This window comes from Myxine glutinosa, chromosome 1 (genome assembly GCF_964187855.1).
Source record: "Myxine glutinosa chromosome 1, kmMyxGlut1.1, whole genome shotgun sequence".
In the NCBI taxonomy this organism is placed as follows: domain Eukaryota; kingdom Metazoa; phylum Chordata; class Myxini; order Myxiniformes; family Myxinidae; genus Myxine; species Myxine glutinosa.
Genome location: NC_136261.1, coordinates 415,451,841 through 415,466,936, shown reverse-complemented (window position 1 = coordinate 415,466,936; position 15,096 = coordinate 415,451,841). Strand labels below are relative to the sequence as shown.

The 15,096-nt window shown below is 42.3% G+C and overlaps 1 protein-coding gene across 1 annotated transcript in view; it reads right to left on the bottom strand.

Annotated features, from left to right (window-relative positions):
* The window catches only part of LOC137419044 (uncharacterized), a 118,641-nt gene that overhangs the window by 22,700 nt on the left and 80,845 nt on the right, over nt 1-15,096 (bottom strand). The window contains exons 6-7 of the mRNA XM_068105221.2: nt 1,981-2,203; nt 1,696-1,756 (exon numbers count right to left, since the gene is read on the bottom strand). Coding sequence (XP_067961322.2) covers nt 1,696-1,756; nt 1,981-2,203 — 284 coding nt within the window. The remainder of the gene's footprint in view (nt 1-1,695; nt 1,757-1,980; nt 2,204-15,096) is intronic.

Genomic DNA, 15,096 nt, shown 5'->3' with positions numbered 1-15,096 from the left:
GCTGCCTTTGACACCATCGATCACACTATCCTCCTCACCCGACTTGAATCCACCTTTAACGTTAACGGCACTGCCCTCTCTTGGATTAAATCATACCTCTCTGACAGATGCCAGTTCATCTCCATCAATAACTGCAAATCCCCCACTGCTCCCCTCCCCCAAGGTGTCCCCCAAGGTTCAGTTCTTGGCCCCCTCCTCTTCATCCTTTACCTGTCCCCGCTCGGTCACTTAATCCGCCGTCATGGTCTCCAATTCCACTGCTTCGCCGATGACATCCAGCTTTTCATCTCCACCAAGTCCGTCTCCACCGACACCCACTCTATCCTGACAAACTGCATCACTGAAATAAAATCCTGGCTTCAAATCAACTTCCTCAAGCTTAACTGTGATAAATCTGAAATAATCATCATTGGCCCAAAAACGCTCACAAAATCCACCCATAACTTTGCCCTCAACATCGACGGTATCCCAGTATCCACCTCCCCTCACATCCGGAATCTTGGCGTCATCTTTGACCAAACCCTTTCCTTCGACAAATACACTAAACAGATCAGAAAGTCAGCCTTCTTTCACCTGAAAAACATTGCCCGTCTCCGCTCATCCCTCTCCTCCACGGCTGCAGAAACCCTCATCCACGCCTTCATCACCTCCCGTCTGGACTACTGCAATAGCCTCCTCTATGGTTCACCCTCAAAAATCACCAATAAACTCCAATACATTCAGAACTCCGCTGCCCGTCTACTCACCCATTCCCGGACCCGTGACCACATCACCCCCGTCCTTTACAAGCTTCACTGGCTCCCCATCCCCCAGAGAATCCAGTACAAAATCCTCCTCTTGACATACAAAGCCCTCCATAACCTGGCCCCATCCTACCTGGCTGACCTCCTCTCCAGACACACTCCCACCCGCAACCTCCGCTCTGCTGGTACCAACCTCCTGACCCCCTCCATCCGGACCAAATTCAGATCCTGGGGGGACAGGGCCTTCTCCATCGCTGCTCCCACCCTCTGGAACTCACTACCTCACACCATCAGAGACTCCTCCTCACTCACCACATTCAAAACATCACTAAAGACCCACCTGTTCAACACTGCATTCAACATTCAACCCACAGCATTTAACCCCTGACTATCTCTTCTCCTTCTCCCTCCTTTTGCTTTAAATATTTCCCTATTGATTCTTGTCTTTTTGCAATTGTTGTTTTCATGTATTGTTATGCATTATGTTTGCCACTCTGTCAAAGCGCCTTTGGGCTTCTGGAAAAGCGCTATACAAAATAAATGAATTATTATTATTATTATTATTACACAAAAGAGTGCAACTTGGCAACTTAAGCTTTGCGTCAGCTCGTAAGAGACTATGTGATGTTTCTACAGTAGTACTTAAAGAAAAAAAGGCTACATGGCACAAGCAATGTTACAAGGCAGTGACAAATCGTGCTCATATCAAACGTGATGAAGTGAACTTTAGTTAATCTTGTGTAATAAAAAAAAAAAAACACCTTTAGAGGCCATTTTTCCCCGCAAAGCGGGAACCGTGGTTGTTGTTGTTTTTCGGTCCCCTTTTTTGAAGCAATGTTTTACGGCCGGATGCCCTTCCTGACGCCAACCCTTTTTGCCGCCTTTAACGACAAACAGGGAAAGAATATTTCAAAGAATATGTGTATCAAAGAATATTTCAAATCTGACGAACCGCAAGAGGGGACGACCGTCGAATCCTCAAAACCGAGCAGCACCGTCAACTTCAGCAACAACTGTGTCAACAGTTACAAGATCTCAAAGCAAAAGTGACTCATTCTTCAGAGATAAATGTTTCTTTTGCCAGAAAGATACTAATGAGGTTCTCCATCCTTGTACTAGTTATATTAGAGGCTCGCATTTCACAGATATTGTCAATAAGAGTGGAAACAAGACTTGGCAGGTTAACCTAGGTGATGTGATAACTTCTGGTGATTTACTTGCTAGAGATATTGTGTACCATCACCTTTGTTACACTCGTAACTGGGAAAAATATGTTCAACGTCCACATCATAAGGGTGGTGAGTTGTCCTTTGAAGCCAAACAGGAAGAGAACCTGAAATCCATAGCAGCTGAAGCAGAGTTTACAAGCATCGTACAGCAAAGGATTGATGAAGGAGAGTTCATCCCCATGCCTGATGTGCACCTTCTGTATAAAGATATCTTCCAGAACCACAACGTTCCTGGTTTTGATCCCAACAAGAGGCTATACTTAAACCAAAAACTGAAGAACAACCTGGATGATGTCGAAATCACAGGCATATCTGGAAAACTATCAACAGTTCATTCCAGTGATGCTGGTGCCGCAGCTATTCGGGCAGCTTCTGCTGAACAAAAGGATGTGCAAGCAAAGTTTCAAATTCTCTTTCAAAGTGGAAAGATTATAAGAAATGCAATAACACAGGCGAGGCAAAATCCTTGGAAATTTGAGGGGTCGCTAAAGGACAGTATTGAAGTTGGAATACCGGAACAACTGTTCTGTATGATAAGATGGATCATCCAGGGAGCAGCCACCACCAAAACACAATCACGCAATGAAAAGATAAATGGAACATGTGCTCTTATTGGACAGCACATCATCCAGGAGTTCAAATCTGATCGGCAGGTGCAATATCAGCCAAAGTCCTCAACTTCAACCTTCAGGTTCACAACTGAAACGCCATTAGGGGTTGGACTTTCACTCCATAGCCATCATGCACACCACAGTCACAGAGACATAGACATGTTGTACCAGAGTGGCGTTGGTGTTTCATATCAACGTGTAAAGGAGATCACTTCAAAGATTGCCACCACAGTCCAAGAGAATATGAATGAATTCAATGGCGTTTACGTGCCTCCAGGACTGTTGAAAATTCTGCTAATCAGATGCTCAGCTGATAACATAGATGCCAAGGTAGACACAGCTGATGGACAGAACACATTCCATGGGACTGCTCTTGCTGTCTATCAACGAGTTCCCCCAGATGTATCAGAATACGAGACTGTAGCTGAACCACTGAAGCTGCATGACAACACCTCAACAAAACTTGAGAACATCCTGCCAACTGTGACTGAAATGTCTGACTGTACAATTACTGGTAACCCCAAGCCAAGTAGAAGTCCACGCTATGAAAACTTTAAACTTGGTCAGTATCAAGATAAAGTTGTTAATGCAACACAGCAAGACTTTGCATGGCTACTTTCACGGTATTCACAGAGCCACCATGAAGAGACATCAGATGGTATACCAGTTTGGTCAGAATACAATTCTCGTGTGTGCACTCCAGAAGAGAACAAGACACCCAACCTTGATCAAGATCACACAATGCCTATCATTAAGGCACCAGCTCAAGAGTGGACAACACTGGTGACAGTTCTTGAGAAGCTTTCATACCTCAATAGTGTTGTGTGTCCAGAAAACACTGGAAAGATCTTAGTTACATTTGACATGGATCTTTACAAGAGGGCCCTAAAGTTAGAATATCTTCATGACCAATATGCTGGGAAATGGATGGTATGCCGTGGTGGTTTCCACACTGTCTTGTGTGCACTAAGGTGCCTTGGGAGGACTGTTGAGCACAGCGGGCTTGATGAAGCTTGGAGCAAGGATCTGTACAGCACTGTGACAGTAAATCAGATACTCAATGGAAATCACCACAATCGTGCTGTTCAAGCTCATGAGCTCACATTAGAGGTATTCTTTGAGCTCTGGCTTGCAGAATTTCTGAAAGAGAAGCCTGCAGTTGTACAAGCTCTATCTGCCTGTATGGATAACTTGATAGAAGCAAACAAGAAAGAGGTAGGCATTCAGGAAGCCCATCAACAACTTCTAATGGAGATTGAACATCTAAACTTGGAAAAGCAGCTGAGTGATTTTGACAGGAGCCACAGTAAATTCCCAATGTATCAATGGGCACGAATGTACATGAGGCAAGTGTTGGCGCTGATTAACTTCACACGTTCACTGAAGCAGCTAGATTTCTTCCTGTACTTGGCGTCTCTAGAAAATTTGTGCGTATACTTCTTCAGCTACAACCGACTAGATCATGCTCAAAACATCCCAGAATATCTTGCAATAGTAAGTGATACCAAGGACATAGATCCAATCACCTGGAATAGACTGCTGGCAGGAGACTTCGCACTAAAGAAAAGGGATGTGCCATTCACAGGTGTCGGTATAGATCAAGGACAAGAGTTCCTGAATAAAGTTCTCAAAGGGGATGGTGGACTAAAAGGAATCACCAATAAGCCTGCAACTCTCCTGAAATACTGTATACAACAAAAAAAAAAAAAAAAAAAAAAAAGAGTTAGCAAGACTGGCCATGGAGTCTGAGATGATGATTGGGATGTCAAAAGAAGCCAGTGCTCGTCATCATCACCTGACGTCAGCGAAATTCAATCAACGGGAACAGAGTGTAAATCAGTTATTGGCAACATTGAAGGATTGTAATCCATTTGCTGACAAATCAGCTAAGTTGTACAATTTGATGACAAGACAGGTGGTGCCATTGAGGACATACTGAACATGGAGGTCCGTGGACAGCAAGCATTCAAATCCTTTGTTGAACAGCGCATATGTGGATCAACAAACCTATGGGACCGCATGACCAAACTTAAGTATCTCAACTGGGATGACATGTGCAAAACCCTCAAACTGAGAGGAACTAAGGGGGAAGTTGAATTGAAAGCAACAAACACACTGTTTGCCAGATTGCTAATGATAGCAAAGTCAAGTCGTGAAATCGACCTTCAAGATGTTATCTCAAATTACGGGTTCACCGCCATCAATTCAACTCTTATGAAAACTGATGGGTCGCTGATAACTTCAGACAGTAAAAGTGATCTGATACATGTGTTAGAAAGCTTGGCAACAGAAAAAGAAACCAACAGAGAGAACAATACCGATTCACACTTGAACACTTTCGTGGTCATTGATGGCATGTCAGTAGTTCATGAAGTAATGTCTGCAATTTCACCAAAAACATGTAAAGATGTGGGAGATGTCTTTACTAAGACTATAGAAAGCAGATGCAAAAACTATGAAGGTTGCCATGTGATCTTTGATAATTATTTTCGACATAACTCAATCAAAGATATAATCAGACGTCGCAAGTTAGGAGTTCAATCATCAGGGATGGCCTACATTGTTGCTGACACAACCCCCATCAAAGATCCAAAGCTATTTCTGGCTAACAATGAAACTAAGGATTCCCTCACAGTCTACTTGGCGGACAAAGTCTTGCAGCTGAAGTTTCCAGTGGTCACGGTAACACGTCTGCATGTAAGAAGCAACATGGACGATATTCAGCCATCAACAGGCGTTAGTACACAAGAAGAAGCAGACACTCTAATCATTCTTCATGCAGCTGAGATCTCTGCAGCTGGAAAGAATGTGATGTTCTAGTAGCTTTTCTGTACAAAGAATGACACAAATGCCAGAAAAAAATGGTCAAAGTGTTTTATGTGAAAAGATACATCTTTCAAAATGAAAATAATGGCAAAAGTGGTTCAAATGGCAGCCATTTTGAATTTTAAGAAGACTAATATTTCTCAAAAAAACGTCTGTTAACTGGATATAAGTGTTCTAGTGGATTTTCTGTACAAGGAATGACAAAAATGCCAGAAAAAATGGTTAATCAAAGTGTTTTAAGTGAAAAGATACATACAAAATTGCAAAAAATGGCGGCCATTTTGAAAGTCAAAATGGCCGCCAAAGATGCCATTGAAAAAAATGGAACCAACTCAGGTCTTGTTGCCTAGGGTATAAGGATTCCAAAAAACATTGGTTCCACTAGTGTAGAAAATTTTGCACTACAATGACACAACACCATGTACTATACCGGTACCATGAAGTGATATTTCGTGGCGAGGAATTCTAGTCAAATATGTATGACTGCTATAGCAATAGTTGCTGATAGATACATGTATGGCAACCCGACATTATTCATAAAAGCCGAAGTTTTTCTCTACCATTGTTATATGTATCAGCAAATATTAAAAGTAAACAGAACTCAATGTGACATAGGTTTCTTTATTTGAATCATATCAGTGCATACTTACGAAGGTTTACTAGTTTAGAAATCATAACATGATTCATCATATATGTCCGATCAAGTATATTTAAGAAAAAAACATATTGTGCGTTGAATAATCCATTAAAATTTCACTCTGAAAAAAAAAACTAAACAAAAAAAACCCTCCCTCCCTACCCACTTTTTTGAAAAAAAGTGATGATAAACAGGAAAAAAAATTTAACCAGCCTTAATAACACCTCCTCATTTAGAGGTCACATTGGATATACAAGTTAATTATAAAAACTTTCTGCCTGATTTGTAGTTAAAAGGAGAAATGAGGTGTAACCATCGTTGTATGAAGTTTAGTGATTACGTCATATAAAACAATGCAATGAATAAAACAAAACCAGTGAAAAACACCTCGTTAAATGAACAACCAAATACCTCAAGATTATTTAATAAAAACTCGTTTAATTTATCTTCATTCCCATCATCAACGAACAGAAAATTCTTTTATCTTTAAATAAACGTTTTGCGGATCTTTCTGAGTATTAATAGCCGGCGAAGCCGGTGTTGTCAATTAACGCGTATGTATTATGTTGAAAACCTGATTATGCCTTGGCTCGAGAATTCCGAAGCGCAGTGGAGGCCACCATCTTGTGGATGCGGAAGTATGCATAACAAATTTAAAACGTTCATTAGGAGTTTCTTTCACCCGTCATTGTTTGATTCACAATCTTATGCACCTCCAATGTATTATTAAAATACTTAAAGACCAACATCGGCCCGCACGGGCCTGGTTATCTTCAACGAAACGCATCACCAAACACTGGACCCAATGAGAGTCGAGCATTTGAAAAAAAAAATCTAAAATGAAATCACTCAATGGTGGCCGCCATCGACCGGATGCGGAAGTTTGCACAAAACAATTGCGAAGGAGTTCAATAGGAGTTTGTTTCACCCATCATTCTTTGATTCACAATCTAATGAACCTCTAATTTGTAATTAAAATATGTTAAGACCAACGTCGTTATCTTCAACGAAAATCGTCATCAAACACCAGAACCAATGAGATTCGAGCATTTGAAAAAATATTATTACGCGTTTCGGAGGGTGAAAACGGCGTCAAATATTCTAAAATTGACGAAGAATTATTTTTTAGAAATCTCGAGGCCGTATGGGATAGTTTTTCAAGGCCAGAAATACGGTATAAGCGGTTTACATATTTAGTTTAGAAATACGGATAGTTTTTCATGGCCGGAAATATCTGAAGTTGAGACCGAATTCACCGAATTAATCACTGCAAGCTAACTTCTTCTGGTGGAGGAAGCTGCCATGCCCGGAGAGAACCAGTCCTGACAGCGACTGAAGTTAGAAGACTACACACTTACTGTGAAAACGTATGTTAAGCCCAGTTAAAATTTCTTAAAATAGGCCGTAAGCTAGCACATCGTATAGTTACTTCCTTAAGCTTCTTGTGACATTTATTGTATGTAGGTATTGGGGAGGACTGTCTGCTCTTCTCTTTTACCAAGTCTTACCAGGTACGGTACCTACACCGAACTACTATCAACTACCTAACCTACTGATGCCATAGTAATGGGTAAAATAGTGGCAAGAGGTTTTGGCTTCGCCGGCTCATTGCGGCTTTGCAGTCGGTACTAGTAGCTGGCGAAGCCGGTGTTGTCAATTAACGCGTACGTATTATGTTGAAAACCTGATTATGCCTTGGCTCGAGAATTCCGAAGCGCAGTGGAGGCCGCCATCTTGCGGATGCGGAAGTATGCCTAACAAATTTAAAACGTTCATTAGGAGTTTCTTTCACCCGTCATTGTTTGATTCACAATCTTATGCACCTCCAATGTATTATTAAAATACTTGAAGACCAACATCGGCCCGCACGGGCCTGGTTATCTTCAACGAAACGCGTCACCAAACACCGGACCCAATGAGAGTCGAGCATTTGCAAAAATATTTCTAAAATGAAATCACTCAATGGTGGCCGCCATCGACTGGATGCGGAAGTTTGCATAAAACAATTGCGAAAGCGTTCAATAGGAGTTTGTTTCACCCATCGTTCTTTGATTCACAATCTAATGAACCTCTAATTTGTAATTAAAATACGTTAAGACCAACCTCGTTATCTTCAACAAAAATCGTCACCAAACACCAGAACCAATGAGATTCGAGCATTTGAAAAAATATTTTTTTAAAGGTTATTATGCGTTTCGGAGGTTGAAAACGGCGTCAAATATTCTAACATTGACGGAGAATTATTTTTTAGAAATCTCGTGGCCGTCGGGGATAGTTTTTCACGCCCAGAAATACGGTATAAGCGGTTTACATATTTAGTTTAGAAATACGGATAGTTTTTCACGGCCGGAAATATCCGAAGTTGAGACGGAATTCACCGAATTAATCACTGCAAGCTAACTTCTTCTGGTGGAGGAAGCTGCCGTGCCCGGAGAGAACCAGTCCCGACAGCGACTGAAGTTAGAAGACTACACACTTACTGTGAAAACGTATGTTAATCCCAGTTAAAATTTCTTAAAATAGGCCTTAAGCTAGCACATCGTATAGTTACTTCCTTAAGCTTCTTGTGACATTTATTGTATGTAGGTATTGGGGAGGACTGCCTGCTCTTCTCTTTTACCAAGTCTTACCAGGTACGGTACCTACACCGAACTACTATCAACTACCTAACCTACTGATGCCATAGTGATGGGTAAAATAGTGGCAAGAGGTTTTGGCTTCGCCGGCTCATTGCGGCTTTGCAGTCGGTACTAGTAGCCGGCGAAGCCGGTGTTGTCAATTAACGCGTACGTATTATGTTGAAAACCTGATTATGCCTTGGCTCAAGAATTCCGAAGCGCAGTGGAGGCCGCCATCTTGCGGATGCGGAAGTATGCATAACAAATTTAAAACATTCATTAGGAGTTTCTTTCACCCGTCATTGTTTGATTCACAATCTTATGCACCTCCAATGTATTATTAAAATACTTTAAGACCAACATCGGCCCGCACGGGCCTGGTTATCTTCAATGAAATGCGTCACCAAACACCGGACCCAATGAGAGTCGAGCATTTGCAAAAATATTTCTTAAATGAAATCACTCAATGGTGGCCGCCATCGACCGGATGCGGAAGTTTGCATAAAACAATTGCGAAAGCGTTCAATAGGAGTTTGTTTCACCCATCGTTCTTTGATTCACAATCTAATGAACCTCTAATTTGTAATTAAAATACATTAAGACCAACCTCGTTATCTTCAACGAAAATCGTCACCAAACACCAGAACCAATGAGATTCGAGCATTTGAAAAAATATTTTTTTAAAGCTTATTATGCGTTTCGGAGGGTGAAAATGGCGTCAAATATTCTAACATTGACGGAGAATTATTTTTTAGAAATCTCGTGGCCGTCGGGGAAAGTTTTTCATGCCCAGAAATACGGTATAAGTGGTTTACATATTTAGTTTAGAAATACGGATAGTTTTTCACGGCCGGAAATATCCGAAGTTGAGACGGAATTCACCGAATTAATCACTGCAAGCTAACTTCTTCTGGTGGAGGAAGCCGCAGTGTCCGGAGAGAACCAGTCCTGACAGCGACTGAAGTTAGAAGACTACACACTTACTGTGAAAACGTATGTTAAGCCCAGTTAAAATTTCTTAAAATAGGCCTTAAGCTAGCACATCGTATAGTTACTTCCTTAAGCTTCTTGTGGCATTTATTGTATGTAGGTATTGGGGAGGACTGCCTGCTCTTCTCTTTTACCAAGTCTTACCAGGTACGGTACCTACACCGAACTACTATCAACTACCTAACCTACTGATGCCATAGTGATGGGTAAAATAGTGGCAAGAGGTTTTGGCTTCGCCGGCTCATTGCGGCTTTGCAGTCGGTACTAGTAGCTGGCGAAGCCGGTGTTGTCAATTAACGCGTACGTATTATGTTGAAAACCTGATTATGCCTTGGCTCAAGAATTCCGAAGCGCAGTGGAGGCCGCCATCTTGCGGATGCGGAAGTATGCATAACAAATTAAAAACATTCATTAGGAGTTTCTTTCACCCGTCATTGTTTGATTCACAATCTTATGCACCTCCAATGTATTATTAAAATACTTTAAGACCAACATCGGCCCGCACGGGCCTGGTTATCTTCAATGAAATGCGTCACCAAACACCGGACCCAATGAGAGTCGAGCATTTGCAAAAATATTTCTTAAATGAAATCACTCAATGGTGGCCGCCATCGACCGGATGCGGAAGTTTGCATAAAACAATTGCGAAAGCGTTCAATAGGAGTTTGTTTCACCCATCGTTCTTTGATTCACAATCTAATGAACCTCTAATTTGTAATTAAAATACATTAAGACCAACCTCGTTATCTTCAACGAAAATCGTCACCAAACACCAGAACCAATGAGATTCGAGCATTTGAAAAAATATTTTTTTAAAGCTTATTATGCGTTTCGGAGGGTGAAAATGGCGTCAAATATTCTAACATTGACGGAGAATTATTTTTTAGAAATCTCGTGGCCGTCGGGGAAAGTTTTTCATGCCCAGAAATACGGTATAAGTGGTTTACATATTTAGTTTAGAAATACGGATAGTTTTTCACGGCCGGAAATATCCGAAGTTGAGACGGAATTCACCGAATTAATCACTGCAAGCTAACTTCTTCTGGTGGAGGAAGCTGCCGTGCCCGGAGAGAACCAGTCCTGACAGCGACTGAAGTTAGAAGACTACACACTTACTGTGAAAACGTATGTTAAGCCCAGTTAAAATTTCTTAAAATAGGCCGTAAGCTAGCACATCGTATAGTTACTTCCTTAAGCTTCTTGTGACATTTATTGTATGTAGGTATTGGGGAGGACTGTCTGCTCTTCTCTTTTACCAAGTCTTACCAGGTACGGTACCTACACCGAACTACTATCAACTACCTAACCTACTGATGCCATAGTAATGGGTAAAATAGTGGCAAGAGGTTTTGGCTTCGCCGGCTCATTGCGGCTTTGCAGTCGGTACTAGTAGCCGGCGAAGCCGGTGTTGTCAATTAACGCGTACGTATTATGTTGAAAACCTGATTATGCCTTGGCTCGAGAATTCCGAAGCGCAGTGGAGGCCGCCATCTTGCGGATGCGGAAGTATGCCTAACAAATTTAAAACGTTCATTAGGAGTTTCTTTCACCCGTCATTGTTTGATTCACAATCTTATGCACCTCCAATGTATTATTAAAATACTTGAAGACCAACATCGGCCCGCACGGGCCTGGTTATCTTCAACGAAACGCGTCACCAAACACCGGACCCAATGAGAGTTGAGCATTTGCAAAAATATTTCTAAAATGAAATCACTCAATGGTGGCCGCCATCGACTGGATGCGGAAGTTTGCATAAAACAATTGCGAAAGCGTTCAATAGGAGTTTGTTTCACCCATCGTTCTTTGATTCACAATCTAATGAACCTCTAATTTGTAATTAAAATACGTTAAGACCAACCTCGTTATCTTCAACAAAAATCGTCACCAAACACCAGAACCAATGAGATTCGAGCATTTGAAAAAATATTTTTTTAAAGGTTATTATGCGTTTCGGAGGTTGAAAACGGCGTCAAATATTCTAACATTGACGGAGAATTATTTTTTAGAAATCTCGTGGCCGTCGGGGATAGTTTTTCACGCCCAGAAATACGGTATAAGCGGTTTACATATTTAGTTTAGAAATACGGATAGTTTTTCACGGCCGGAAATATCCGAAGTTGAGACGGAATTCACCGAATTAATCACTGCAAGCTAACTTCTTCTGGTGGAGGAAGCTGCCGTGCCCGGAGAGAACCAGTCCTGACAGTGACTGAAGTTAGAAGACTACACACTTACTGTGAAAACGTATGTTAAGCCCAGTTAAAATTTCTTAAAATAGGCCTTAAGCTAGCACATCGTATAGTTACTTCCTTAAGCTTCTTGTGACATTTATTGTATGTAGGTATTGGGGAGGACTGCCTGCTCTTCTCTTTTACCAAGTCTTACCAGGTACGGTACCTACACCGAACTACTATCAACTACCTAACCTACTGATGCCATAGTGATGGGTAAAATAGTGGCAAGAGGTTTTGGCTTCGCCGGCTCATTGCGGCTTTGCAGTCGGTACTAGTAGCCGGCGAAGCCGGTGTTGTCAATTAACGCGTACGTATTATGTTGAAAACCTGATTATGCCTTGGCTCAAGAATTCCGAAGCGCAGTGGAGGCCGCCATCTTGCGGATGCGGAAGTATGCATAACAAATTTAAAACATTCATTAGGAGTTTCTTTCACCCGTCATTGTTCGATTCACAATCTTATGCACCTCCAATGTATTATTAAAATACTTTAAGACCAACATCGGCCCGCACGGGCCTGGTTATCTTCAATGAAATGCGTCACCAAACACCGGACCCAATGAGAGTCGAGCATTTGCAAAAATATTTCTTAAATGAAATCACTCAATGGTGGCCGCCATCGACCGGATGCGGAAGTTTGCATAAAACAATTGCGAAAGCGTTCAATAGGAGTTTGTTTCACCCATCGTTCTTTGATTCACAATCTAATGAACCTCTAATTTGTAATTAAAATACATTAAGACCAACCTCGTTATCTTCAACGAAAATCGTCACCAAACACCAGAACCAATGAGATTCGAGCATTTGAAAAAATATTTTTTTAAAGCTTATTATGCGTTTCGGAGGGTGAAAATGGCGTCAAATATTCTAACATTGATGGAGAATTATTTTTTAGAAATCTCGTGGCCGTCGGGGAAAGTTTTTCATGCCCAGAAATACGGTATAAGTGGTTTACATAATATTTAGTTTAGAAATACGGATAGTTTTTCACGGCCGGAAATATCCGAAGTTGAGACGGAATTCACCGAATTAATCACTGCAAGCTAACTTCTTCTGGTGGAGGAAGCCGCAGTGTCCGGAGAGAACCAGCCCTGACAGCGACTGAAGTTAGAAGACTACACACATACTGTGAAAACGTATGTTAAGCCCAGTTAAAATTTCTTAAAATAGGCCTTAAGCTAGCACATCGTGTAGTTACTTCCTTAAGCTTCTTGTGACATTTATTGTATGCAGGTATTGGGGAGGACTGCCTGCTCTTCTCTTTTACCAAGTCTTACCAGGTATGGTACCTACTACACCTACCAACTACCTAACCTACTGATGCCATAGTGATGGGTAAAATAGTGGCAAGAGGCTTTGGCTTCGCCGGCTCATTGCGGCTTTGCAGTCAGTACTAGTAAAATGAGAATCACCCAACAAACCTCTACAGATCCCATCCAATCCGATCACGTGAACCTTTGTCACAGTAAGTCACAACACGAGGTTCACAAGATCACCCGGAAGTTCTTCATAGTTATTGAAGACTGCCTGTTTATGGACATCGTTCTTCTTCCTCTTTGTAAGAAGATTACAACGGGAAATTGCTGACGTTTGTGACGTCAAAATTTGTATGCGCCTCAACATAACAGTGCGAAAATAAAAGTGAAGATAAAGAAGAAGCAGGGACTGCTGCCGGGTTAGGAGTGAACCACGTGCGAGTGAGCGCTGCTCTGTCCGCAATGGCGGATTAACGCATGCGCATAATGGTCACGTGCCCAAGGGCCCCCAAATTCAATGACGTCATGCAATCAATGCAACCCGAGATCATGAGAGATAACGCGAGACCGATCGTGGTCCACGATGTTTCGAGATGAGACCGAGGGTGGGTCTAACTTTACCCACAAAACACTTCACCTTGTGAGTGGTGATAAACACAGCGTAAATGGAATGATCCATCTCGAGGAGAGAAAGCATTGTCACGTGATTAATCGATTTTAATAAAACGTTTTCCCCCTGATGTTTAACTGGATAAGACTATTATAAAATGAAGGGGTGGAGTTAGTATTGGTAAAAAAAAAAAAAAAGGTTTAGTTGAATAATGAATAACTCATTGAATGCATACAAATGCAACAATAATCACATTGAAATTCTACAATTGCGATTGTTAATACATCTCGATATTGTTTATCAAATGCACATCATAATATATTGTACAATGACAAGAGAAGGTTTTAAAATAGGAACTCCTGAGCCGAGGATGCTGATGCAACCAAACTACCCGAGGATGATGATGCACCCAAACTACCCGAGGATGATGATGCACCCAAACTACCAGAGGATGATGATGCAACCAAACTACCCGAGCGGAGATGATGCAACCAAACTACCCGAGTGGTGATGATGCAACCAAACTACCCGAGCGGTGATGATGCAACCAAACTTACCGAGGATGATGATGCAACCAAACTACCCGAGGATGATGAATTCGCGCGACATTTCGGGCGCTAAAAAGTTGAGATATGGCGATCTATCAATTGAATGCAAATTGGCGCTCAGTGGGACGAGGTGTTGAAAGGGTTGGGACGAAGTTTTGAGAGGATCGACGTGTTGAGAGTGTGGGGAAGAGGTGTTGAGAGGATGGAGATGAGGTGTTGAGTGGATGGGGAAGAGGTGTTGAGAGGGTGGAGACGAGGTGTTGAGAGGGTCGGGAAGAGATGTTGAGAAGGTCGACCCGAGATGTTGAGAAGGTCGGGATGAGGTGTTGAGGGTCAGGGCGAGATGTTGAGAGGGTCGGGACGAGGTGTTGAGAGGGTCGGGACGAGGTGTTGAGAGGGTCGGGACGAGGTGTTGAGAGGGTCGGGACGAGGTGTTGAGAGGGTCGGGACGAGGTGTTGAGAGGGTCGGGACGAGGTGTTGAGAGGGTCGGGACGAGTGGTTGAGAGGGTCGGGATGAGGTGTTGAGAGGGTCGGGGCGAAGTGTTGAGAGGGTCGGGACGAGGTGTTGAGAGGATGGGGACGAGGTGTTGAGAGGATGGGGACGAGGTGTTGAGAGGATGGGGACGAGGTGTTGAGAGTTTGGGGATGAGGTGTTGAGAGGGTCGGGATGAGGTGTTGAGAGGATCAGGACGAGGTGATGAGAGGATGGGGACGAGGTGTTGAGAGAGCCGGGACGAATTGTTGAGAGGGTCGGGACGAGGTGTTGAGAGGATTGGGACGGGGTGTTGAGA